Genomic DNA, 27,229 nt, shown 5'->3' on the forward strand with positions numbered 1-27,229 from the left:
CGACGGACCGTTAACCTCCCCCGAATGGTGTTTCCGTCCTTACGGCTGTTAAATGTAAGCAATTGGATGAACAAGGGCAGCGCCTTCCCCTTTCAGAGTCAGAGGTGGTGGCTGTCGTCGTCGCCTGCTTCGCCTTGTTTACCTCAGCATCCACACACGGAAGCGCCACTGGGGCACCCAAAAGCCAAAATGGCGGCCACGGTCCCTGTGAGGCTGCGATGATGCTGGACTTCAGCGCGCATGCGCGAGCGAGCTTCGCCCGCAGAGGCCGCAAGCCGTTGTTTTGTTGGTTTCGTTTGTCAACAGACCGGAGTTTCGGGCGGTTTTTGATGCCATCGCTATGTAAAGTCGGAGAAGTGAAAGTGGCGGCTGTTAGCTAAGCAATTAGAATAGCAGTTCAGCCTACAGTCCTGAGTTTTAGATTATATAAAATATATAAAAGCTGGCATATTCGTACATTGACCCAGGTTAACCATGTTTTGGAGAGGGATCTCAGTTAGCAGTACCTCCCCTATCGGGCTTAGGGGCCAGATAAATGTTGCCTATTTACAGTATTTATTAGGGTTTTTTTTTTACTCTTTATCTTATAGTAACAGGGAATATTACAAAAGATCTGATGAAAACAGATTCGCGAAGGCTTTCACGGCCGGGATCTAATGGTTGTTGTAGGTTTTTCAGGCTCTTGGCCGTGTTCTGAAGGTTTTTTTTCCTATCGTTTCGCCAGTCTCTGTGGTCGACATCTTCAGAGGACATCTCCAGAGCACAGCTTGCTGTCCTTGCCGGCCACAGAGACTGGCGAAACGTTAGGAAAAACAATCTTCACAACACGGCCAAAGAGCCCGAAAAACCTACAAGAACCATCTGATGAAAACCTTGGACTAAATCCGTTCTCAATGCGGAGTACAGTATAGCCATTAAAACCAGTGGGACTTCCTGAAGTGGTGGCCAACAAGACCCATTCATTTCAATGGGTCTTCTTCAGTCCGGATGAATATCAGGAGGGCTAACTTTCTGTGACTAAAATTTAGTCAATCAGCTACAGAAATAAATATTAGGAAACATAATTATGTACTGTCAATTTGGTACCTGTTATGACTTTCCTGTTATGACACCAAGATCCAGGTCTACAGAGCCTGTGTCCTGAGCACACTCCTGTACTGCAGTGAGTCCTGGGCCCTTCATGCACGGCAGGAGAGGAGGCTGAACACGTTCCGTATGCGTTGTCTCTGACACATTTTTGGTATCACCTGGCAGGACAAAGTTCCAAATAGAGTAGTCCTAGAACAAGCTGGAATTTTTAGCATGAAACAACAACATCTACAGTATTAAAACTCTTTAATCTCTCTAGATTGGGAATGAAGACCAAAATCCATCTGAAATGTATATGAGACTTCCTCTTCACTGATGAGGCAGCGGTTGTTGCCCATTCTGCTGAAGAGCTCCAACAATTTATGAAACTTTTAAAAGTAAGGCCTGCCAAGATTTTGGATTAACAATCAGCCTGAAGAAAACACAAGTCATGGGCCACGGTGTGGACTCACCTCCTTCTATTACGATCTCTACATAAGAATTGGAGGTTGTTCATGATTTCGTGTACCTTGGCTCAACAATCTGACACACTCTCTCTAGATATCTAGCTGGACAAATGCATTAGCAAAGCAGCTACCATGTTCTCTAGACTCACAAAGAGAGTATGACTTAATAAGAAGCTGACGGCATATAGGAAGATCCAGGTCTATAGAGCCTGTGTCCTGAGTACAGTAGAACCTCTACTTAAGAACTGAATCCGTATTGGAATGTTGTTCTTAAATTGAAACATTCTTAAACTGAAGCAAAATTCCCCATAGGAATGCACTGAAAACCGATTAATCCATCCTGGCTGTTTTTTTTTCTTCTTTTTTCTTACAGTGAGGCGCATTTGTACGTTGAAGCATTAGTTCCCATAGGAACTAATGCAAAGCCGATTAATCCATACTCTACCACTAGGGGAGAATTTTTTCAAGCTAAGATGACCTAAGGTTAAAAAAAGGGGCAGGAAAGGTTTTTTCCCTGTTCTTATCTTGGAGCTCCGTTCTCAAGTAGAAACAAAATTTAGTGAAGGGAGCTGTTTTTAAGTTGGATTGTTCTTAAGCAGGGATGTTCTTAAGTAGAGATTCCACTGTAGACACAAACTTCACTCATAGAAAACATGCAGAGAAGAAGCGCATCCCTGATACAAAAAGTATACATTTTAAAAGGCAAAACACAAAAGAGGGGCCAAAGGGGTTGGGAGGAGAAGGAGAAATGGGAGGAGTTTCTGTAATTGGTAAGAATTCCTGCAAGTGCTCAGCTGTGGGTAATAATTCATTCCTCCGCGTCAGGCGCCCAACATCTCCAAGGACAAGATTCCGATTTAGGAAATACTTTAATTGTAAAATGAACGAAACTCAGATGGACTCCCCCTCCTCCCTTGTTCATTCTTGCCTGCCTAACGTAAAATATGTAACTGGTTTAGACATTCATATAGCGAAGCAAGTTACAGAAAGCAAGATAACTACGGTTAGGCTAAGATATATTTTATATGTATTAACTGGAACCCTCTGTTAGCTTGCTGTTTTTTACTGCCTGATAACATGTTGTAAGAGGCATGAGGAACATGCATCTGTCAGTAGTAGAGGCAGAGGAGCAAAAAAAAATTACGCAGGGGAATGGTTTTTCCAAATTATTTTAAGGATTAATTTTTAAAAATGAAGGGAGGATGTTTGTATATCACTACCTGGACTTTACTTCCTGAGAAGGAATTCTATGCCCATGTAAGACTTGATGTTGAAAAGGAACACGCTTTCATGTGTTGCACAATGCAAAACATTTTCAGGTCCAGACACGCTGTTCAGGGTTCAGCTTGCAAATTTGCAGCATAACCTTTTTGATCTCCTTGCCTCCTTCAAATTCTTTCATGTTTTACTGTGTAGGGAAAGAAATAGATCTATGTTTGCTGTTCTGGACATACCCTAGATCAAGAAATAAACTGTAATATGAAAGGTATTAGAGGTTTATCTCAATCTGGACAAATGTTCACTCTGTGGCATCTTAAATTTATTAGAGAATGTGTATTTGTCTCCAATAGCACAATTCATACAGATACACTATATGGATTGTTAACTGGAATATCTTGGCTATATCCAGCACTTATTTTGGGGTATAGGATTGTAGACAGTGAGACAAAGGAAAATAAAATGCAGACTAGTGATGACTATTATATATTTGACACAAGCCCTTGCACAACTATTGCTGATAACACAAACATCCTGGCACAAGCTAAAGGTTCCCTTTGACCATTGGTCCAGTCGTGTCCGACTCTTGAGGACAGTGGTCATCTCCTTTTCCAAGCCGTAGAGCTAGCGTTTTTGTTCAAAGACAATCTTCCCTGGTCACGTGGCCAGCGCAACTTAGACATGGAATGCCGTTAACTTTCCACATGGTGGTACCTATTTATCTACTTGCATTTTTGCATTTTGCATGCTTTCGAACTGCTGGGTTGGTGGGAGCTGGGACAAGCGATGGGGGCTCAGTCCGTCGCGTGGATTCGATCTTACGACTGCAGGTCTTCTCACCTTGCAGCACAGAGGCTTCTGCGGTTTAACCAGCAGCAGCACCACATCACTCACCTGGTACTAGGTAAACCAATTAAAAGAAACAATTACATTTCTTTATTGGCTTTTCTATCATTAGTTCCAGGATATTCTGGGAGTCTGAAGTTTTTAGATGCCCATGAAGGTGTTGAAAAAAAGAGAAGAATCAGAAGAATCATACAGTGCAGACAGAGAAAGCTTAGAACATGAGATTAAGTAAGCCAACGTGGCTTTTAATGGCTCTGTTTTGTGGCAATAGCAAGTCAGCTCTTTGGGAAGGCTGGCTTACTGAGGAGGGACAGCTTGCATGCTGCTTCAGTCCTCCCAGTTGCAGCTAAACAGAGAGAGCATGAACCTTTGATCAGTGCTTTGTTTATTGTTAAGTGCAAACCTGGAAGGGCGTTGGTTCTCTGCCTTCCTTTTCACAGTAAGACCAGCAGAAATACATATTTCAAGTTTATTATGCTTAACTTCATCTCAAACTATAATAAACTTCAGCAAATCTGATTTGATGAAAAGAGATTATAGTCCACTTTTTGAGCTCCTCTCCTTTACAGTGTCAAGGCAGACACAGAAAGCATTAATGTTCTGAAAAATAATGGAGAAAAAGAACTGGGAGAACCAGGATTCATTGGCCAAATTAAGGGGTCAGAATGCTAGTACATCTTCCTTGCCAAGGGAGCAGCAAAACCAAGCAGGAGCCTTTTGTCTGTGGCTTGTTTATTATGATGTGCAAAACTCAGCTCTCTCATTTGTCCTTCCCCATCACTCCCGCAAAAGCCAGATAATTAATCTAGGTTTGTTCTTTGGTTTTTTTAATGTGACATCATCTCAGTTTGGTAGCTAGACGTGACACTTCTGTTTTCCTTATCTTTTCTAATGAAATTGAAAGAGCTTCTATTGCAAACATTTCATATAAAGTGAAAGAGGGCTACTGTACTTTGTATTGTGCCCCCTTCACGCATGTGCAGATCACCCAGAGTGTGATTCAGAGGCCACGAAGAAGAACTTTTGAAGAACTTTTGTTTTTAAGAGCTATAGTAGATATTTTGAGTCGATTCCCAAAGAAACACTCTCTCCTTCATTAGAAGGCTAACAATGGTTTCTAGAACATGCCCTTTCAATGCCATCAGTGTGCAGGGCCTTACTAATAATTTACCAAATAATTTCTACCCCATGTATTCTAAATGAAATGGGTGCCTTTATATTCTTTCCGGATTCTTGAAATTAACCCAGAGCACACTTCACGTGACTTATATTTGACCTAACACCAAGGGTCCTGAACTTCCAGCATCTGCATGGTACCATGCCAATGTCTCATTAGAGCAATTTTTCCCAACTTGGAGGTTGTAACCCCAAGGGGGTCATGAAGTGTTTTCGGAGGGTGGGGGGTCATGGATTGTCTCATGTGTGTTGTAGCCCTTGTGTAATTTCTTCCCTGACGTTGCAGAGTGGGATATTAAAGTTAGTGTGTATGTGTATGTACAAGAAACAGGCCCTTGGGGAGAAGAAAGAAGCTTCTACTTCCTGAAGAGAATTTACCCCATTAAAATGCCTTTTTATGCAAACATGTGGTGGTGGTGTTGCACGTTACTTGGGTATTATAAAAGGGGGTCATGGCTCTAAAAAGGTTGGGAACCACTGCATTACAGCATCATATTGTAAATAAGGAGAATGGACTGATTCAGTCAGGTCTGGAGTGCAATGAATCCATATTAGTGGTCACACTGAAATGAACAGGAACCTTGCAAGAGACTTTCCTTGCTTATTTTCTCACATAACAAATGTGTGCTATAATTTGGATTCTATTTCTTGGTAGTCAAAATGCCACCTGTCAGTTGTGACTGGGACTTGTGGTTATCGGGGGCAGAAGCCACAGCCTGCCCAGGTTTTAAGATCATTAGAGGACTTTCAGTGCTGCCATCCTCAAAGCTGCATTGAGTGAGGACACAAAAGAGGGCCCCCTGTCACTACTCCCATGTTGTCGATCTCCCTCCCATGGGAAGCCATCTGCTCCCTCTCTTTAGGTAGGCTTGGGGGGCTGGAATGGGACTGCTGTGTTTTTGTTATTTTTAAAATTAGCCTATAAAACTATTACAAGCTATTTTTTCCCACTAGTTTTAATATGTGTGACGTCCTCCTTTCACGTCACAATGGTCACGTCACTCTCATTCACACTTTACACACTGCCACCAACCACACTTATTGATCTGACTCATCAGACAATGGTAATAAAAAGGATTGTTTATTGAGAAAACATAAATAATAGTATATCACTGTGGAAACTAAATAAGGCAATCAATGTGATAAAGTATCCCCCTCAATCACTCTCTCATTCAGACCTACACTAGCACAGTACCTCATAACATGAATAAACAGGCCCTAACACCCTAACCACGTTCCTAACCGAACCCTCTCTTCCCTCACCACATTCACTCCCCCCTTATATACATTAACTCCACCCACTGAAGTCCCACCCCCTGTCCTGCCATAGGTAGATAAACTCCAGCCATAGCAGTGACAGGCAGGTGACATCATCACAGCCATCACAATATGTTTTAAATTATTTTTAAATATAATAAAAAAAATTTAGCTTTTAATATTATAAGCTGCCTTGGGTCCTCTTGAGAATAATCATCATCATGTGCTGCCAAGCCAATTCTGACTTATGGTGACCCTTCTCAGGGTTTTCTAGGTAGAGAGTGCTCAGAGGTGGTTTGCTATTCCCTTCTGCCTTGGTACTGTGCAGCTTGCTGAAGGCCCCATGAGCTGGCTCCTCTGAGATGCACAGTGGGAGAACTGAACTTCTACCCTCTGGTTTCACAGCCAGATGCTAACTCACCCAGCCAGCTGCTGAGAAGAATGGTGGGGTATAAATATAAAAACACAGATAAACCAATACTGGGGAAAGCCATGGAATGACAGAGAAAAAATAATAATGAAACTAAAGTGGCTATTTATACACAAGCAGGCAGGAAGAGACATAGACACACACTCAGAGGAAGCTGTTCCTTTTAGGCACTACCTCATGCTCCACAGCTTAGCTGAGGATCAGAAATGGGCCAGCCTTCACTGATCACAGATGTGTTTTTCGTTAAAATTGGTACAAATTAAGACTGGTATCTTACTGTGTTCCTGGTTATGCAAGCTTGTTGCACAACCACAAGGCAATTTTCTTCATGGATATCACAATTTATACAATGGGAATGCCTGTGTAGACACTGCAATCCTGCATTAGCATGTAGATGAGGCTTTTCACTTGGCAAAAGACCAACAGGATATCAGTCTGAATCTTTGGAATGCTATTATGATATGCAAACTGAAAAATGCATCATCCATGAATTAGTGTATTCATTTGATTATTATGCAGCTAGTCAGTGAATTAATTAATGAACATAGTTTAAATTAATGTTTATCTACAGTAACACATATAATAAACCTTGTTTATTATTGGCCACCTCTGTTAATCTACGGATAAAGAACTTGCAAGTTTATCAGCCTATAAAACATAGCAAATAGACAATTGGGTTTCTGTGTGGGATTATATCAGATTTGACTTTTCTTCTCTTTTTTGTATTGTCCAAGTGCAAACCAAAGAAATGAACATGGGAGTACCACAACATTTGCAACTGCAACCATCTTCTGAGATAAGGGTTGCATTTTCTGACAGAATTGCAAGGGTGCCATTTTGGCCATGACTGTAGATATATTTTCAGAAGTTTGGAAATCTTTTGTAGAACTTATGTATATATGTTTTAGTATTAATGATATTTTTATTGTAATAAATCACTTGCAGTGAAAACATTAAAACAAAATATCTATATACACAATTACTATTGAATTCCTATTTTTACTACATTCTTTATTTATTTTTAAACTTATTTTTTAAAGTCCTTCACATCATTTTTAAAAATCATTTTTAGAAAGAATATTTTAAACCTAACTCTTAGTAATCAGTTGAAAGGCTTTATGCTGCCTATTAGCAAATATGAATATTATTGAATTTAGCTAAATGAACAGTGTGATAACAGCCATGCAATTGAAGTCAGAATAAATAGTGTGAAGCAGATTCCTTAAGATGGAGAATATGTGTAACCAAAAACTTCAAACTGGCTTTGCAAACTTGCATGATCAGATGCCATATATTTGCAGTTTTACTGATGTTACAAGATCATGGACTTCAACACAGACTACTGTAAAAAAAAGCATTTGAGATGTGGATTTACTGCACAATGTCAAGAATTTATTATATGGGAGGGTGACCAACAAAGAAGACAAATGCATAAGACCAAGAAATCATAAACACATAAAATGCAGAAAATTAGAATAATTCAGTTACAGAGTGAGAAATGAAAAGTACACATTGTTACAGCTGATTCCTGAGAGCTACAGGGAAGAGAATTGGCTGAAGAACCTGGCAGAATGTTTTAGATGTGGCACAGAATCACTGGATGGGGCTGTCCATCTAAAGACCAAATACTGTAGTCAAAATGAATTCGAACCTTTTTAAGGAGAGAAATATGTCTATTTCCTCTTAATTGCCTAATTTCTTTTGCTCCCACTTTGGTTGTCAAATTCCCACAGAAGCAAATTCCCATGAATTTGGTATGAATGAAGCTGCACCATTCAAACCAAGATGAATAATTTTAAAAACGTGTCTTAAAATCAAATTATGTTTATAACTCTCTTCCCTCAGGCAACTGCTTCAGTCAGCTAAACTCAAGTGTCCTGAAAAGGCTGTAAATTGTTACTTATTTAATTACATTATTTTTACTACATACCTCAACAGGGATGTGTTGTGGGAGAGCCAGCTGCTGTTGTGCCTCTGGGCAGCAAAATCTCTGGGTTCCGTTTATAGTATTCTTATCCAACATCTATTTCACATGGAAATCTGACCTTTTAATAATCTTGTCTATATGTAATCTTTTCCTTCTCTGAAGATCTCTACCATATTCAGAGAAAGAAAAGGTTATGTCCAAAGAAATCGCTCTCAGGAATACAGTACTACTCTTACTCACACCATATGAACCAGGCTAGTATACTTCCTAACAAATTATGAGATAGTTTGACACTCTTGGATCCACAATAGTCACATGGGAAGAGTGTGAAAAACCAGCACATATATGATTTGCAAGGTAAAAAGAACTGTAAATGTTAGAAAAGAGACAATATCCATGAATTGTGTCTCATGGTGTGCCTGTTCCTATTTCTCAAAAAGACTTGTCTCATTTGGAAGGGAACTGGTATCTCTCCAGATGTTAAGATTCCAAACATTATCTGTCGCAATGAAGAGATAATTGGATGACTGGATATGGGGTCCAATGATATGTGGAAGGTTACTGGTCCTTTACCTGTGTTTTATTCCCACCATGATGGGATATGAGATGATGCCTACTTACATTTCTTTAAAAACTTTGTTCTCCCAAGAATAGTTTCCAATCATGCCAATTAGTATAGGAGTACAAAGCTTTTTGGGAAAAACTGTTATCAGAAGTTCATACAGTAGTTTTACTAGTGCACAGATGCTAACCTTCTGTAGCATACTTCCTGCTGGATTAACTGAGATGAAATGCTCACAATGGAATGCAGGAAGATGGTGGTCTTTAAACATATACAGTTGTCTAGAACATGTAAGTCACGGTAAGTAAATATAGCTCAAGTAGTATGGATCTTTGGACTCTTTTTAAGGGAGTTTCTTCTCTAAGTTTTGCAATGAAAGTTACTAGAAGACTCCATGAGTTTTTATGTCATATAAAAAATGATGAAAGGTCCACTCTTGAAGGCCCTCTTCTCATGACATTAAAGCCTCTTATTTGAAGTTATGTTCTATGGTATGTTTTTTTACAGTTGACAATTGTACAAGTATATGAGTACATAACACGGAATTCCACTGCTTTTTAAAGAAAACTGGTGAAAAAAAACCACATTTTGATTTTGAGCAGTAATATGTCAGAAGATCAGCCTAAACAATCTAGTATGCAGCAGTAGAAGGAGGGGGAAAGATAGGCTGAAATGAGCTTGGTATCATCAGGGTGAATTTTTCTAGCTATTTTCAGATTGAAAGTATTATTTGGTAAAATGCCATGTTAAAAATGGATAGGAAAAGCAGGTCCAATTTATTTCTGATGTAATGTAACAGTTTGATTTTTTTATAAAAAATAGTTTAACTGATCTTAAATAAGTTCTTACACATTCATTAGACTTTCACAGTATAAAAATGTACAGCGGCTTTATTGACATATACATTCCATTATGTTTACAGCTGCAAGATATGAGGCACACTCAGTATTGCACTTCATTAAATTTCAGGCTCAAACATAAACCAGAAGTTTAAATGAAACTGCTGTTTACAATTTAGTAATTCTTATACAGGACAAACATTGATATTTTATATATACAGTGTGATGTTGGTTATATTTATGCCTTCCTAACACTTTGAAAAATAACAGTCTAAGAAATAAACCAGAATACTCCTGTTTTCCATCCCTACCCGTGATGCAGTTACAATTGTACAGGATTACAAAAAATTCGGTATACAATAATCAACTTTTTAAAATCTGATATCCAGCATCATTTGAAGTCCTTGGAAACAGAGCCTTTAACGCATTGTTGACAGCAGTTATTTATTTTTTAAGTGTCCAATGCTTTGTAGCTGATGTGCGTAATGGCCACATGCAAACACCTCACAGGTTTTGATGTCCTGGATAACAAATTTCCCACAGCAAGGATTATGTACATAGTATTTGGCATCCTTTTCACGCTGTAAATTGTTCCTTTTCTCTGGATTATGAAATGGTCCCCTACTCACTCTAATTCTGGTTCATACTGAACTCAAAGGACATTTATGCGATGACAGCAGCTTTAAGAGGACTATGGACTAAAAAGTATGCGCATTTCTGCAGACTCCACAGCCTAGTGCAAATTCCTCACCAGTAGGAGGATGGACTACATGAAGAGGGCACTCTGTTCCTTCAAGCTGCTTGCCCTTAGGACCTGAAAAAAAAATTAAGAACAAAGAGAACTTGTTAGGGTGCAAATTTCTAGATCTGCATATATAGAGTTTATCAAACTTAAGAGACCCAAATTCTTTATCATAAAGAGACATTGCAAATTGTAATTTCATAGATAAAGCTCCACATCTAAGTATATTGCTCTTCTTTGTGCTTCTATTACACCCCAAGGGTCTCTGGCACCGTCTTCTTTTTTCTTCTTATTTGCAGCAGCCCTCCTCTTGCAGGAAGGAAACGGAAAGAACCATTTGGTATAAGCAAAATCAAGATGGCAACAAGCAAACCTGAGTGTTTATGGCAGTAGCATTTTACATGAATTTCTTGCCAGAAGAGAACTGTAAAGAACTGGCCAGAAGACCGACTTAAAGATCCAGAGGAAGAAATCTAATGTCCATGGTCTCTGAAGTTTTTGTTTTCTAATGGGTCACCATTCCTGTAGATAGGCCAGTAGAATATCTCTGTCAAAACCAACTAAAAATCATGATGTGCCTTGTGATGTAAAAGTAAAGGAGAATTTATGGGGGAAGGCACAGAGTTAAGTCAGGATTGGAAACAAGTTGTTGGACTGGAGTCCCCGGAACTGTAAGCAAGACAGTCTGGGAATTGTAGTCCAACATGTGGAGGCGTACAAGTTGTCCAGCCCCATTTTAAGCTGTGTCTATAGACTGAAACTTAGGTGCTTCCAGATAAAGCTTCTACTCCACAATTTTAATTGTCCTGCTTCCTTCACAGACATATATACAATGGTATATGACATTATTTTGAATTTGAAGCCCTCCTGTATCTTTTTAACATATTTTAACCTAAAATTTTTTAAAAGAAAAATAATTGCACAAAACCTTTCAAGTTTTAGTAACAGGGTTCTTCTTAAGATAAGGTTCTTGCAAATAAAGGAACTAAGACAGTGTTTTGTGGAAATGGAAAGTTCTTAGTTATACTAAGACATGTTGAAACACAGAAACAAATTGAGAACCTAGTTATTTAGACCTGTTACTAGCAATCACAGGTTCCTCATAAGAATAAAAGCAAAGCAAAAGTTTTAGAAACATGATATTAGCAAGCAGAAATCAAATAATACAAGCTTCTGTGGAGAATTTTCTCAGTTCTCTAAGCACCGAATTTCACTATCATTATGCATGAACTGCCTTTAAAAAAACGAGCTGGTTATGACCCTCTCCGTCTTAGTTAAAATTCCAAGCCTAATCAACATTAATAGTATCATAGCAGCAGCAGCAGTAGTAGTAGTACTTTATTACGGTCTAAGACCAGTAAAACCAAAACAGTATAAAATAGACACATACAGTGATTGTTTTGGGCAGGATAATTTCAATTTTACTTTATGCTGATGATGCTGTGTTATAGTCAACTACGTGTGTAGGATATAGAAGACTTTTGGGATCTTTCTCCGCCTACTGTAATGAAGAACAACTAATAATTAACTATGCTAAAACCAAGATTATGGTTGTGAGTAAAAGGAGAATAAAGCACAAATGGTCTCTAAATGGACACCCTACAGAGCAAGTAGCATGCTATAAATACCTTGGCATAGTTTTTCATTCTTCAGGATCCTGGCTTACTCATATAAACCACGCAGCAATGAGTGCCCAGAAAAATACTGGGGCAATAACAAGATTTTTTCATACTGTTTGGGGTAAACATGTACTATCGGTAATACAAGTTTTTAAGGCCAGGATTATATCACAAATGCTTTATGGTTCTCAACTATTTGCTTACACTAATCTACGACCTCTGGAGATTGTTCAGACCAAATTTGCGAGAGCCATTCTTGGAGTTCCACCTTGTACTTCCAATGTGGCTCTTCGCTTGGAGGTTGGGCTAATATCCATTAAAGCACGGGCAAAAGTCCTTATGCTGAAATACTGGCTTAAACTGATTTTCTCATCAGAAGGCTTGGCCCCACTGATCCTACTGATAGTATCATAGCAAGTATTCTGTGTAATATTCAGACAAATGGTCAAAAGCAAACCAAATCACGGATATTTCTGGGACTCTCACACAACTATGGTGTCAAACAAAGACCAGCAGTTTTCCCTGGGTGGAAGACCACTACAATAGAGTCTTCATATCTTATACAGCATTTCTGTTATTAAAAAGATGGTTAGCAATTTGAATTATGGAAAGGAGAAACAGAAAGACTGAGCTGTTGGTACCAAAGAAGAAGGTAACTGACTCCTGACAATTCCCCCATAGAGCCCACAATGTCTCTTGGACATTCTCATCACTAAGGTGCTAGAGAATTGAGACTGGGGTCACTGTCGAGTATTTATGTCCCCCTCACAGCCACTCCACAATAAATTATCATTCAGATAGCCTTTTTGCAGTCTGTAATATTCTTTTCCTTATTTATACTTTTTTCCCCTCCCTCAATTTACGGAGCTGTTATTGAAGCACTAGCACCATGTGAGTTTAGAAAAATTGCTATATTGACTCTGAGAGGACAGATAATACAATTAGAGCACTGGGTCACCCTCCCAGGTCACAGACATTTGCTTTCTCCCTTATTTTCTGGAATGTTTTTAATGAAGGTTTAGAAAAGTCGACAGACTATCAATCGACTTTGGTGTTGAGAGGCTGAGTTTCGTAGTATTGCCGGTTATGAGTAGAAAAAGATAGAGGTGGTATGTCCATGGACATCTGTCAATGTCGATGATCGTCGACATCGAAAGATGGTGGTTGAGTGTCAACAGACCTCAATTGGTAGGGATGGACCTCGATGTCGAACTCGGTGTCATAACAGTGCCGGGGTTGATGACTTGGGTTTACTGGAGGACGGGAACTGTGTTGATGTAACGGAATGGAGCGAGTGTCCATGGACCAAAATGAATATCGAGGATTGTCAATATCAGAGCCTGTGTCTCTGTGATGTTGAACCAGAGGTTGCTGATGTGATGGCATAGCAGTAGAATAAATTGACACTGGTGATGCCGAGCATGAAGAGTGATTTCCCTCATCTATTGTAGTAGGAAAGTATTGGGAGGCTGGGGCTGAAAAAGCCTCATGTGTGGATGAAGTCTGCTCAACCGTCTGAGGTTTTTTCAATACCAAATGGGAAGTAGGTCGAGGTATAGTCACCTCTTGGTGATGTGGCCGCTTTGACACTGATGGTTGTCGAGAGGTAGGCCGACTATTAGATGGTATTATTGAACCGGGTAAAACACCTGGTCAACTAGTTGGTGCAGTTTGTCGAGCAGAGCACTGGTTGGGGCAAATGGCAACCTGATGTGCATGCTGAGTGTGAATTTGAACCACACGTGATGAAGTGAGCTGTTGAGATTGTTGATGTTGACGGTCCTGGTTAGGGATCAATGGGTGATCCGAGAGTGTTGAATATGGAATGGTGTCAAGCCGTTTGGGTGAGAATCCTTGGATGATGGAATAAAGAAAGGTTACTTACCTGTAACGATGGTTCTTCAAGTGGTCATTCTGTGAATTCACACAAAGGGTTAATACCAGCGCCAGCGTTGGGCCTCTCGGAACGTTTTCTAGCTGCAAGAGAAAAGTAACAATGTTTAGGACTACCCCTACTGCGCACGCCCAGCCTAACCGTCCCTCAGTTCCATTTGTCCGCCATAGGCCCTCGAGTCATAGAGATGCCAGTGACAGACAGACAGAGGGGAGGCCGGGCGGGATTGTGTGAATTCACAGAATGACCACTTGAAGAACCATCGTTACAGGTAAGTAACCTTTCTTTCTTCATCGTGGTCTTCTGTGAATGCACACAAAGGGTGATTAGCACGCTTACTAACCGGATGGTGGGCTGTCACTGAAGAGCCGATGCTAGCACTGCCCTCCCGAATTTGGTCTCCTCTTTTGCCCTCACGTCCAATCTGTAGTGGGTTATGAAGGTAGAGGCATTGGACCAGGTAGCGGACCGGCAGATGTCGGGCAGGTCGACGCCACGAAGTAAGGCAGTGGATGAGGCAACAGCCCGGGTGGAATGGGCTTTAAGTCCCTGTGGAGGATCTCTGTGGTTGAGCTCGTAGGCAAGGGCGATGGTAGATACGAGCCACCGAGAGAGCGTGGACGGCGAGGCCGGGCAGCCCTTCTTTGGGCCAAAGTAGCAAAGAAAGAGTCTGTTGGCCAGGCGAAAGACCTTGGTCCTGGACACGTAAAAAGCTAAGGACCGTCGAACATCAAGCATGTGGAGCATGCGTTCAACATCAGTCGTCGGAGACGGAAACAAAGTTGGGAGAATAAGTGGCTGATTGACGTGGAAGTCGGAGACCACCTTGGGAAGAAAAGATACGTCCAGGTAAAGCATAACCTTGTCTTTAAAGAACTGAAGAAAAGGTTGGTCATGACGGAGAGCTGCCAACTCGCTAGCTCGACGAGCAGAGGTGATAGCCACTAGGAATAGCGTTTTCAAAGAAAGCATCTTGAGGTCACAGGTAGCCATGGGTTCAAATGGGGGTCTGGCTAGGGCATGTAGAACCAAGTGGAGGGACCACTGGGGGAGTGGAGGACGAACGGGAGGTCGGAGGTTAGAGAGACCCCTCAAAAACATCCTGACAGTGGGATGGGAGAAAAAACGGGAAGAGGGAGAAGCTCTGGGTTGGAAGAAGACAACCGCAGCGAGGTACACCTTGATAGTAGAGATAGACAGGTGGAAATCGAACAGGTAACGGAGATACTGCAGAAGTGTAGACAGAGACACAGGGGAAGAGGCGAGATCCCTCTGCTGGGTAAATTGCAGAAAGCTTTTCCACTTGTAGGCATACAAGCGAGACGTGGAGGGCTTGATGGCGTTGGTCAAGACCTCCTGAATTTCTGGACGATCCTCCACGCCGTCAGATGGAGCGTGTCGAGGTCGGGGTGAAGGACTTCGCCTGCTTCCTGGGTCAGTAGGTCCGGCCACATCGGAAGGGTTACTGAGTCCACAGCCATGCTGACTAGAGTGGGGAACCACACTTGGCGAGGCCAAAAGGGTGCGATGAAAATGGCCGGAGTCATTGAACGTCGGAGTTTGATCAAGGATCTCTGTATCAACGGGATCGGTGGAAATATGTACAAGAGACCCTGGTTCCATGGAATCATGAATGCGTCGCCGAGCGAGTGGTGACCGAGACCTGCCCGGGACGCATACCGGGAGCATTTTGCGTTGTGAGGGGATGCGAACACGTCCAGCACTGGGGTCCCCCATTGGCGGCAAAGGTCCTGGAAGACCAGAGGGTTCAACTCCCATTCGTGAGTCTGATAATGAAGCCTGCTCAGAGTGTCCGCAAGTGTGTTGTCCTCCGTGGCTACATGGATGGCCACTGGGTAGATATGATGACGGTAACACCATTCCCAAAGGAGGATGGAGAGATACAGGAGTGAATGAGAGCGGGTTCCTCCCTGCTTGTTGACATAGTGCATTGTGGTAGTGTTGTCCGTCACCAGCTGAACTCCGCGGCCGCGCAGGAGAGGAAGGAAGGACCTGAAGGCCTTGATAACCGCCAGCAGTTCCAGGTGATTGATGTGGAACATGGCTTCCTGTGGTGTCCAGAGGGCGTGAATGGTGCGACGCCCGCAGTGCGCCCCCCAGCCGGACGGACTGGCGTCCGTTGTAACTTGAACGGTGAGACGGAGTGGACGAAAGGGCCGGCCAACCGTGAGATGGGGTGTGTACATCCACCACTGGAGCTGTCTGGTGAGCTCCGGGGTGACCCGAAGGCGTTTCCTTTGACTGTCCATCATGGGGTCGAAAAGGGTGAGAAACCAAGATTGGAGCGACCGGAGTTTGAGGCGAGCGTGCGCTAGCGCCGGCGTTGTAGAAGACATCAGGCCGAGGAGGTGTTGGGCGTGATGGGCTGTCACCCGAGCACCGGGAAGAAATTTCCTGATGGCTCGTCGAATCTTGTGTATTCTTTCTGGGGGAAGAAAGACTCGACCCTTTACAGCGTCCAAACAGACCCCTATGTATTGAACTGTTTTGGAGGGAACGAGCTGAGACTTCTGTTTGTTGACAGTGAGACCGAGATTGGAGAGAAGGTACAGGATAAATTTTGTGTCTTTCAGGGATTGCCTTCGCGAGGTGGAGACTACGAGCCAATCGTCCAGGTAAGGGTAAACGTGAATGCCCCTGAGACGAAGGTAAGCTGCCACTGGAGCCATGACCTTGGTGAACGTCCGGGGAGCTGTGGACAGACCGAATGGCAGGGCCTGGAATTCGTAGACCGTGTCCTGAAAGATGAACCGAAGGAACTTGCGGTGGTCGGGGTGAATAGTGACGTGAAAGTATGCGTCCTTTAGATCTATAAGGACAAACCAGTTGTTCTTTTTCAGCAAGTGCATGATGGACTCTAAGGTGAGCATCCGAAACCGTCTGGGTCGCAGGTAAGTGTTTAGGAGTCTTAGATCGAGGATGGGTCTTATGCCTCCTCCGCTTTTTGAGACGGCGAAGTAGCGGGAGTAAAACCCGCATCGTATGTCGCGAGGTGGTACTGTAGAGATGGCATCCTTTTCCAAGAGAGATGATATTTCTTCCTCTAGTGAGGAGTCGAAGGGAGAATGAGTTATGAAACCCAGCGGAGGAGATCTTATAAACTCCAGCTGGTAACCGTGCTGAATGATCTTTAGAGCCCAAGTGTCGTTTGTGATGACGGACCAGTTGTGAAGAAACGGTTGAAGACGGGTGGTAGGTAGTGAATGGGTGAAAACGGGGGGCCGAAAGTCAAAGGTACTGTTTTTGTTTCCTGCCAGGTGGCTTAAAGGGTTGGCGGCGATGGGGAGGACGAGGGCGGTATCCCTGATAACCCTGGACAGAAGAAGAGGACTGGCCAGAGCGCTGCTGAGGTAGTTGCTTGTAAGGACGGTATTGTTGGGAAGATTGGTACTGTCCATAAGATTTACGCCATTGAGGGCGTCGCTGTCTAGATTGAGTCTGAACAGAATAGGACTTAGCAGTTCTCTTAGCCTTGTGAAGGTCCTCCAAATGGGAGTCGGTCTTTTCGTTGAACAGCCCGGTAGCGTCGAAGGCGAGGCTCTCGACCTTTGACTTGACGTCCTCCATTATGTCAGCAGAACGGAGCCAGGCATGGCGCCGGATAGAGATGGCAGACATGAGGACTCTGGCAGAGATTTCTGCTGCATGTCTGATGGAAAGACGTTCACACTTGGATACCGTCTGAGCTTCTTCATAGGAGTTAAGAAAAGCTTGCCGAGTGTCTTCAGGTATCATTTTCAACCCCGGTAAAAGCTTGAGCCACAATTGTTTGTGATAAGCTCCCAACACAGTTTGATAATTGATGACTCGAAGTAGCAAGGTGACAAGGGAGTAGATTTTCCTGCCGATGAGTTCCAGCTTTTTACCCTCCTTGTCAACTGGGGTAACATGGGCTTTGGCCGAAGGCCTTGAACAGCTTGTCTCAACAATGAGTGAGTTTGGAATGGGATGCTTGAGCAGAAAATGAGTGTCAGCCCCATGAATCTTGTAGAAGTGCTCTGTGCGACGAGGGACGTTAGGTGTAGTCGCAGGCTGAGCCCAGAACTCCTTGATGGCCTCCATAACCACAGGCACAAAAGCTATACTGGGGGGAGCAGTACTGTCCCTTTTGATGTCCCCAAAGAACAAGTCCTCTCCCGGAGGAGAAGGGAGATTCAAGTCCAATTTGAGCGTCTTGGCAAGCCTGGACATCATCTGAGAATAAGAAGAAAAGTCCTCAGATGGAGAAGGAGCGTGAGTATCGCCAGTATCGGAAAGCACCAGATCACCCGGAGGTAAATCATGCGGTGGCAAGGGTGGGGGTTGCTCCTGATCGGAGTCAGAAGATCGCTCCGTGGACACCTCATCTGGATCAGAGGAGAAGACATCCCTCTTCTTCTTTGGAGGGGGCTTCTCGATGCCGACCTGCGTTGTCGGGGGTCGAACTGGGACCACAGGTGGCGCCGAGGTGGAAGGGACCGGTTGCGGTGGAGGGGCAACCGGTACCGTAGGAGGGTGGTCTTTGGCTCGAATAGCCCGGCGTCGACGTCGAGGCCGGGTCGACTCCGAAGAAGAAGACACATATATGTACCGGATCTTTTTGCGGTACCGGTCTCGAGATGCGGATGTCGACGACGAAGAAGGAGACCGCGAACGGTCGCGCCGACGTCGATGGTGCTTACGACGCTTAGGGCGGTCGGAATCCGCTGAACGGGAAGAAGAGGATCGACGTCGATGCTTGCTACGACGTCGATGAGAACGGTGCTTCTTCTTAGAGCGTTTACGCTTAGAGGATTTCGAGTCCGAGCGATCGCCAGAGTCGGACTGAGTGGAAGCTCGATGCCTCTTCTTCGATCGTTTCCCTCGAGGAGACTTCGACCTCGAGCGGCCGGAGGAAGGGGACCGACTCGGGGAGCCATGCTTCTCCGTGCGAGAACGTTTGCCTCGAGGAGATTTCGACCTCGAACGCACAGGTGATCGAGGTAGCTTTTCTCGAGGGGATCTCGAGTCCGAGTGTACGGACGAGATCGACACGGGAGGCGACCCCTGGCCCGCAGGAAAAGGGCTATGTGGGGCGGAAGCGAGGCCAGTAGTGACAGCGACTAACTGGCTCGGTGTCGGGGAAGACCTTCCCGAAGGCGGTAATACTTCAGTACGTCGAGCAGGAGGAGGTGCGGGTGCCTCGGACGAGGCCCCGAAGCGCCTCGACAACTCCTCAAGAATCGGCGATGGGATGGAACCCGAGCTCGGAGAAAGTGGAATGGATGTCATTTTAAGCTGGGCGGCCGCCTTAGCTTTGGACGATTTCGACGGCTTAGCTTTCGGAGCCGAAGGCTCGGGGTTCGAAGCAGGAGCGGCCGATTTCGACGACGCGGATTTTTTCGACATTTTGGAGACTTTAGAGACGACTGACTGAACAGGAGCTGCTCGAGAAGTGGAAGCCATCTCCCCCTCTGAGGGCGCCGTGGACGACAACGTTGACTCCCACAAATGAAGTTTAAGGCGCTGTTGGCGAGCCTTGAGAGCGGCCTTAGTGAAGGCTTTGCAGTGTGGGCAAGCTTTGGGATTGTGCGACTCCCCCAAACAATACAGGCAAGTATCGTGGCCGTCCTGATGGGGAATTTTGCGGTCGCACACCACACACCTGCTGAACGGCCCTGAAGGGGACATAGGCAGCAAGGAAACCGAAACGACAAGTCCAAGGATAAGGCAGAGCAGTCCGAAATCAGTCCGAGTAAAGCCAGAAAAATACACCGGGTCGTCAAGTTGAAGGGAAAAAGCGCTAGGGTAGTCCGTGAGCGAAGCTGAGGTCAAAGCCAAAAAATCAGATAGATAGATCGCAATAAACGCAGCTACGACGAGAGGCTCCAAACCGCTAGGCGGAAAAATGGAACTGAGGGACGGTTAGGCTGGGCGTGCGCAGTAGGGGTAGTCCTAAACATTGTTACTTTTCTCTTGCAGCTAGAAAACGTTCCGAGAGGCCCAACGCTGGCGCTGGTATTAACCCTTTGTGTGCATTCACAGAAGACCACGATGAAGAACCAAAGGATTACTGGAAGGAATGGAAGATTGTGGACTGGGAGGAGAGGACGTTAGTTGGTCAACTCTATCATCCCATTCTGGAGACTGAGAACAGGGTTGATAAGATGGAAATCTGTCATCATCTGAGGCAGATCCGAACGAAATTGATTCAGAGAGTTGTGGTTGTGGTGGGATGTCTGTATGCTTAGAGTGTTTAGCTCGTTTAGGATGAACAGACTCCGGAGCTGGAGCAGCTTCAGTCAGTCTCTGACGGTTAGAGGTTGTTTTTGAAGTCAAGGACTTTGGTATGGAGGGTTTTGATTTGTGTGTCTTCAAGGTCTTAGCCGATGCAGATGGAGAATCAGAATGAGTTGGTGTAGCCGATGGATGCTGTTTCGATGATTCAGTAATGGCTTTTTCCATTGCTTTGGTTTGGGAAGTGGCCCTACAGGGAGCTTGGGCCATTTGAACTGGTTGTAAGGATTGTTCCCAAAGTCTGAGTTTTAGCCTCGAGAGGTGAGATTGAAGACCTCCGCGCTTAAAATTTTTGCAATGGGTACAGGAGGAAGTTTGATGTTGTTCTCCCAAACAGAAAAGGCACTTAGTGTGTCCGCCGGAAAGTGGGATCTTATTGTCACAGACAACGCAGTGCTTAAATGGGCCAAAAGGCCCATTTAGGAGAAAAAACGATGATTGGGGGGTGCTGCCGCTGATGATAAAGAGTTTGATCTAATAGTTTAAAAGAAAATATTGGTAACAGGAAGGAATCAAGAATAGACTCTCTCTTTTACTCACAGAAGCAGAATTTGAGGCTCTCAACACAGTGGTTGAAAGAAACTGAAAGGGGATGCTTGGTGCCAAGGTATATGGGTGGGGAGGGGCATAGTCTAAGGTGTTTATTTCTACCGCAGAAGCTCTAGAATCTTCCAATGAGGCTCTGTGCAGGCACGGATCACTCAGGGTATGATTCACAGAGGCCATGAAGAAGAACTTTAGACTTTAATTTTGAAATCAGTTTAGGGTCTCTACTAGAGATGGGCATACATCTCGGGCTGGAGGTCCATCCTAATTTGTCACCATGGTTGCACATATGTTGTTTGGGCACGGCACCCTCCCACCCTCTCTGCACGCTTGCCCATTCCTCGGGCAATGCATGCTTCCCTCCTTGCCTCCCCAGTGTGACTGCCCATGCGGTGACAAACTGGGCAGGACCTCTGAACCAAGGTTTCAGCCAATCTCTAGTCTGTATTGAAAACATCCATGTAAAACCTCTCGAAGTAATTTTCCTTAGCATCTGAAATTGATCTGAAAAGCATTATTATAACATTGTTGTATTCTGATAAATGACTACTCAACATACTAGCTACTTTCTGGGAAGTTTAAATATCTTTAATTACATCTAAAAACATTACCTGCAGGACAGTGTGGCAGTTCTTCCTTAGGAATGCTTGTCATTCTTTGGAAATCATCATGACAAGCATTGCAAAAATGTGTTGTCCCAAAGCAAAAAAACACAGCCACTGAGCAGCAATAGCGACATTTGTATTCTAGAAAATCTGTACCATGCTTGGGACACATCTGTGGGGGAAGAAAGAAACTGCAAGTTAAGCTAGCATGTACGGCCTAAATGGAATAACATTTTGCTTTGTATGTTTTAAGGTTTACAAAGACAAGTCAAAAAGGTTTCCTTACTTGAGCCCTTGAGACATCAGAGCAGGCACCACAAATTAGCTCTCTGGGATCATAGTCATCTCCTTGGCCTGCCTCAGCATCACAGCGTGCTTCTCCACCAAAGTAAGCCTAAGGGCAAGACATGAAAATTAGTATCAGTGCATGAAAATAAGTTGATTGTCAGACCACAGAAATAAAATAATTTGCAATCATTTCCTATGTGTTTATTTGTGTCCAGTGGAAAGTATATAACTGTATCTGACTTGCTAGATGTGACTGATGACAATTAAAACAAAGTATTTAAATGAGTCTTTCACATCTCACCAGCCACTTTTTGGATTTAGTGGCATAAGAATTAGAAAACTAACTAACAGACTTAGTGGGAAGGCTGAACAACATAAAATGCCTGGATGTGGGACACAAATATAGCAAACTTATAATTCCTACTAATCTATGACTAAAGATGTGTTTTAATGTGAAGTGTTTCATATAAAGATGAGCCAGTTATGAATATGCATTGGGCTAAATCCAGCTGGTAGTCCCAAATGAAGTAGGCCATTGAACGGAACTTAGATATTTGAACAAGTCTCAGTCATTCATTACCGTATTTGCCGGCGTACAAGATGACTTTTTGGGCCCAAAAAACATGCCTCCAAGGGGGGGGGGTTGTCTTGTACGCCGGGTGCACTGAATGACGCGGGGCCGCGCTGGCTGGGGAGGAAGGCAGGCGGGCAGGCAGGCAGGCAGTCGGTCTGTATGGAGGGAGGGAAGCACAGCCTGCCATGCCTGAGCGGCCAGAGCCCGCCGCCGGGCTGCCCTGCGCCGCTGAGCCAGCTGCGCACTCGCTTGCCCGCCACCCGCCTGTTTCCCTTTTCCTCCTCCTCCTCCGCCTCGCCTTCTTCCTCTCCCTCTCGCTGCCTAGCCAGTGTGCTCGCTCGCCCACCACCCGCCCGTTTCCCTTTTCCTCCTCCTCCTCCGCCTCGCCTTCTTCCTCTCCCTCTCACTGCCTAGCCAGTGTGCTCGCTCGCCCGCCACCCGCCCGTTTCCCTTTTCCTCCTCCTCCTCCGCCTCGCCTTCTTCCTCTCCCTCTCGCTGCCTAGCCAGTGTGCTCGCTCACCCGCCACCCGCCCGTTTCCCTTTTCCTCCTCCTCCTCCGCCTCTTGCCTTCTTCCTCTCCCTCACTGCCTAGCCAGTGTGCTCGCTCGCCTGCCACCCGCCCGTTTCCCTTTTCCTCCTCCTCCTCAGCCTCTTGCTCTTCCTCAGCCTCTCGCTGCCATGCCTGAGCAGCGGCCGGGCTGCCCGTTACCCCGTGCCGCTGAGCCAGCCGTGCGCTCACTCACCCGCCACCCCCCCCGTTTCCCCTCTTCCTCCTCCTCCTATTGGGGGGGTTTTGTCTTTTACGGCCGGTCGCCTTGTGCGCCGGCAAATACGGTAGGTTTATTCTATTTGGGATTAACAGCTGGATTTACCTGAACACGGTATGTCATAATGCTTTCTAAAAATGCCCACAAATTGATAAAAGTGTTATTACTTTTAAAAAGACTGAGTTTATAATGTTGGGTTTCACATATCTATACTAGAAATGCATTGAGTGAGTTTGTGATAGCAGAAGTGGCTAAACCTCTGGCAGTGTTTGGATTGAGCTATCTGAATATCACAGACCTGTAGGAATCAAATGGGCTTCTCACAGACACTAGTAACCTTCTTGAATGTGTGGAGAAAAGACAAAACAGCAGAAGTAATGAAGAAAAGGAGGAGCAAAATAAAAGGAAGGAAAAATCAAATATGAAGAAGAGTAAAAGGTTGTGGGACAGATACAAAAAGAACAAGTCAAAGAAGAAAGCACACATGCTTTCTAATACACATAGAAATTACAAATGCTGAAGGTCATATATAGATTTTAAAAAGTTGAATCTTGACCTGCAAGCTTAAGTGAAGAGAGTCACCAGCAAGGTTTTTCAACAATTGTTTAAAAACAAAATTTAACTGTTGCTCTAGAAACAGTTAAAAGAAAAGTCTTCCTTCATTAGTTCAGTTTTTAAACATCTGTTTCAAAAAGAAATCTGGAACTGGTAAACAAAGGAGCAGTAGATTTACATAGTAACAGGTTTCAATATATCAGTACTAAAGGTTACCTGCCTGAATGTAGAACAAAGTTAATATGTGTCTTCCACATCTACCATGCAACATGTATGTCTTATTAAGTCTTTTAACCATAACTGGCAGATTTTCTCTACATAAAGTCACTATAGGAACAGATCACCTCCTCAGACTCTTTTTTGGTTAATTCAAATAATCTAACTACTGAGTCATACCTTTTTGCATTTATAGCAAACATAATAAGCATATCTGTTCATGGCAAAGCCTGCAGGGTCATTATAAAACCGAACTCCAGGGGTTGTGATAGCCTCACTTTTGTGCAACCCTTCATATTCCAGCCTCATCAATGCTTTCCTTTTCACATCTTCATAGAGCTCCTTGATAGGATCAAGCAGGTCCTTTAATACTGTATGATTAATTTTGTTCTGTTAGAAATAATTAAAAAAAAATAGAAGGAGATAGTAAGGAACTTGTCATCAATCATACATTCAACTAAAGTATTTTATTTGATAAGTTACAAACAAAAACAATCTGAAAGTGTGTATGAGCTACATAAAGTGCCAAACTTAGACACATTTTATAACACAGCAAATTTCTCAACACTATCTCAAGTTTCTTATAGCACTTAAAAACAGGTGTACAGGACTGCAAAGCTATGAAATGTTTTACCAATTGAGCATCGTTACTAATCTGTTTTTATTTGTGCTTCCACATTTTCCTCTACTTTTAATTGCATAAAATTTTACATTAAAACAACTGCATAATAGTTTACATTAAAAATAATTCATTTTGCAAGTAATCAGCAACTATTCATATCAATTGAAACTGTATTGTACTTTGTTGTATCTTACAATTGGGCACTCTACTAGCTAAAAATTGCTTTCCAATACTAGTCTAATGAATACATTGCTTACTTTTTCAGTGTAACATTGTTTCTCAGGATATTAAACAATACTTGCTCCTGTGCATACCTTGCAAATAGGACAGGACATGAAACCAAACGTTATCCGTGGGCCAAGCCATCTATTTTCTAGAACTCGACAACAGCATTGCAAATGGAATATATGACTGCAGTCCAGCTATTAAGAGGATAAACCATTTATGAAACAGCAAAAGCACCACAGAGAAAACAATGAACTGTAATTATTATAAAGTACAGCAGCAAACATTCCCACATAAACATTCACTAAAGTACAGACATCTTAAACTAAGCCATCTATCAGACTTTTAAATATAACTGAAATTGACTTAGATGAGGAAGGCAGATGAGCAGTTTGGCACTTGGAGCCAGAAATTTGCAACTAAAACTGAACAAAAGTGGGCTCAGTGACTCTGAATATACACTGTGTTTAACCTAAATGCCTTATACACAAATTAGCACTCTGAGAATCAGAAAACCAGAAATCTGAAGACCTTATTGGTTTACATGCTAGTGCTACATGACTTCTGCTAGATTGTTCCCCACCAACTGTAAATGCTGCTCAAGTAATAGTTTAGAGTTTGTGTACAATAAGGCCAAACTCGAACCTGAATTGCTGGTGCAGCTGAAAGTGCTTCAGTGAAACATATCATGCACATGTCATCTGCATCTTGTTTGAGGGTGGTGGTGCTCTTATCACACCCGTGCAAGCAGGGCAAGCAGTGTTCTTCATTCTTGACACCACCACATGGGTGACCACATGGATGTGTCTTGCTGCAAGCAATCTTAGCATATTCCTGTGAAAGACAGATATCAACCAACACTATAAATACACTGCTGACTAGAGCAGGTTTATGAGTAAATGAGAAACACAGAAGAATGACAAGCTATGCAAATATTATCTCCCTTTCAACCATGGCAAGTAGAAGGAAAGGAGAAACATGGGGATCACTGGCAGACAATAGCCTTGTGGCTTTTTAAGTAACCTCTCAATGCTCTAAAGTAGTAACACAAAAAGAGAGGTTACTTACCTGTAACCATGGTTCTTTGAATGGTACTCTGTGAATCCACATGAATGGGTTAAACTGTGCCTGAGCAGGACTCTTCAGAATATTCTAGAGCTTAAACAATTGACTAATAGAACGTTTCCTCATGGTGCACATGCTCCGCCCACCCATGATACATCAGTTCTGAACGTCCCCACTATCATAGCTCTGTTAATTACAAAGCTCTAGACAACCCGTGACAGACAGAGGGGATGATGTTGTCCGGGTAAAACTGTATATATGGGGCATCAGACTGTAGGGCAGCCAACTCACTTGCTCTCCATGCAGACATAACAGCCACAAGAAACAAAGTCTTAATTGAAAGAAGTTGTAGAGGAGCAGAAGCCATAGGTTCGAATGGCTGGCGCGGAAGAGCCCGCAAAACAGTTTGAAGAGACCACTTAGTGATTAGAGGCTGTGCAGGTGGACAAATACTATGCAGACCCCGAAGGAACCTCCTCAAGGTTGGGCGCGAGAATAAATGGGAAGCTTCTGAACCCACAGGCTGATAAGAAACAACAGCTGAAATATAAACCTTCAGTGTAGAATGTGCCAGCCCTCAATCAATCAGATAACATAGGAAAGCGAGAAGAGGATCTAACGAAGCTGGAACAACCAAAAAAAACCTCTGGAAGCAGCAAATTTGATAAAAACAGACCACTTATAAGAATATAATAATTTGGTTGAAGGTTTTCTACCTCTGTCCAACACTTCCTTTATATTGGGAGAACCCGCCATACTGTAAGGTGTGTCCTGAGTTAGGAGGAATGGTTGGGGAGGCAGCCTCAGGAAGAAACTGAGACAGGTACCACGCCTGTAGAGAGCACATCTTCAGCCGAGTGTGAGGAAGAGCAGACGTGGTGAAAGCCATGAGGCCTAAGAGATGCTGTGTGTGATGAGCAGAAACCTTGGCATATGGGCGGAATGAATAGCCCAACTGAATTTGTGAATCTTTTTGGAAGGAAGAAAGACCCTGGCTCTGTTGGAATCCAGTCGATCACCAATGTAGTCCATGGACAGAGAAGGTTGGAGATGGGACTTCGCAAAGTTGACCTGCAGACCTAGATCTGCCAGATTCTGTAGAGCAAAGCTTGTATCCTCTTGTGCCTTGGTGTAAGAGCCAGCGGCGATCAATGAGTCGTCTATATAGGGAAAGACCATGATATTGTGTAGATGCAGGTAGGCTGCTACTGGAGCCAAACACTTTGTGAAGGTCTTTGGGGCAAGCTCAAATGGTAGGGTGCAGAATTGGCACACTGACTCCATGAAGACGAAGTGGAGATATTTGCAATGACGCTTGTGAATGGAAATATGAAAGTAAGCGTCCTGTATATCTATCACCACAAACCAATTGCCTGGAGAAAGAAGTGGAATGACCGACTCTAAGGTGACCATTTGGAAACACCTTGGACGAAGGTAAGTATTGA

The 27,229-nt window shown here is 43.6% G+C and overlaps 1 protein-coding gene and 1 long non-coding RNA gene across 32 annotated transcripts in view; one reads left to right on the forward strand and one right to left on the reverse strand.

Annotated features, from left to right (window-relative positions):
- Positions 1 to 9,813: 9,813 nt before the first annotated feature.
- The window catches only part of MYCBP2 (MYC binding protein 2), a 251,648-nt gene continuing 234,232 nt past the window's right edge, over positions 9,814 to 27,229 (reverse strand). For all 31 annotated transcript variants that reach the window (XM_078390789.1, XM_078390788.1, XM_078390804.1 and 28 more), the window contains 6 exons: positions 25,365 to 25,553; positions 24,809 to 24,916; positions 24,053 to 24,262; positions 21,759 to 21,866; positions 21,479 to 21,644; positions 9,814 to 10,604 (listed from right to left, as the gene is read on the reverse strand). In XM_078390789.1, coding sequence (XP_078246915.1) covers positions 10,489 to 10,604; positions 21,479 to 21,644; positions 21,759 to 21,866; positions 24,053 to 24,262; positions 24,809 to 24,916; positions 25,365 to 25,553 — 897 coding nt within the window. In that variant the 3' untranslated portion in view covers positions 9,814 to 10,488. The remainder of the gene's footprint in view (positions 10,605 to 21,478; positions 21,645 to 21,758; positions 21,867 to 24,052; positions 24,263 to 24,808; positions 24,917 to 25,364; positions 25,554 to 27,229) is intronic.
- Positions 12,763 to 20,814, forward strand: LOC144588299 (uncharacterized). Its single transcript, XR_013543797.1, has 2 exons — positions 12,763 to 14,027; positions 20,093 to 20,814. It is a non-coding gene; the product is annotated as an uncharacterized LOC144588299 (long non-coding RNA).

This window comes from Pogona vitticeps, chromosome 3 (assembly GCF_051106095.1).
Source record: "Pogona vitticeps strain Pit_001003342236 chromosome 3, PviZW2.1, whole genome shotgun sequence".
NCBI lineage: Eukaryota > Metazoa > Chordata > Lepidosauria > Squamata > Agamidae > Pogona > Pogona vitticeps.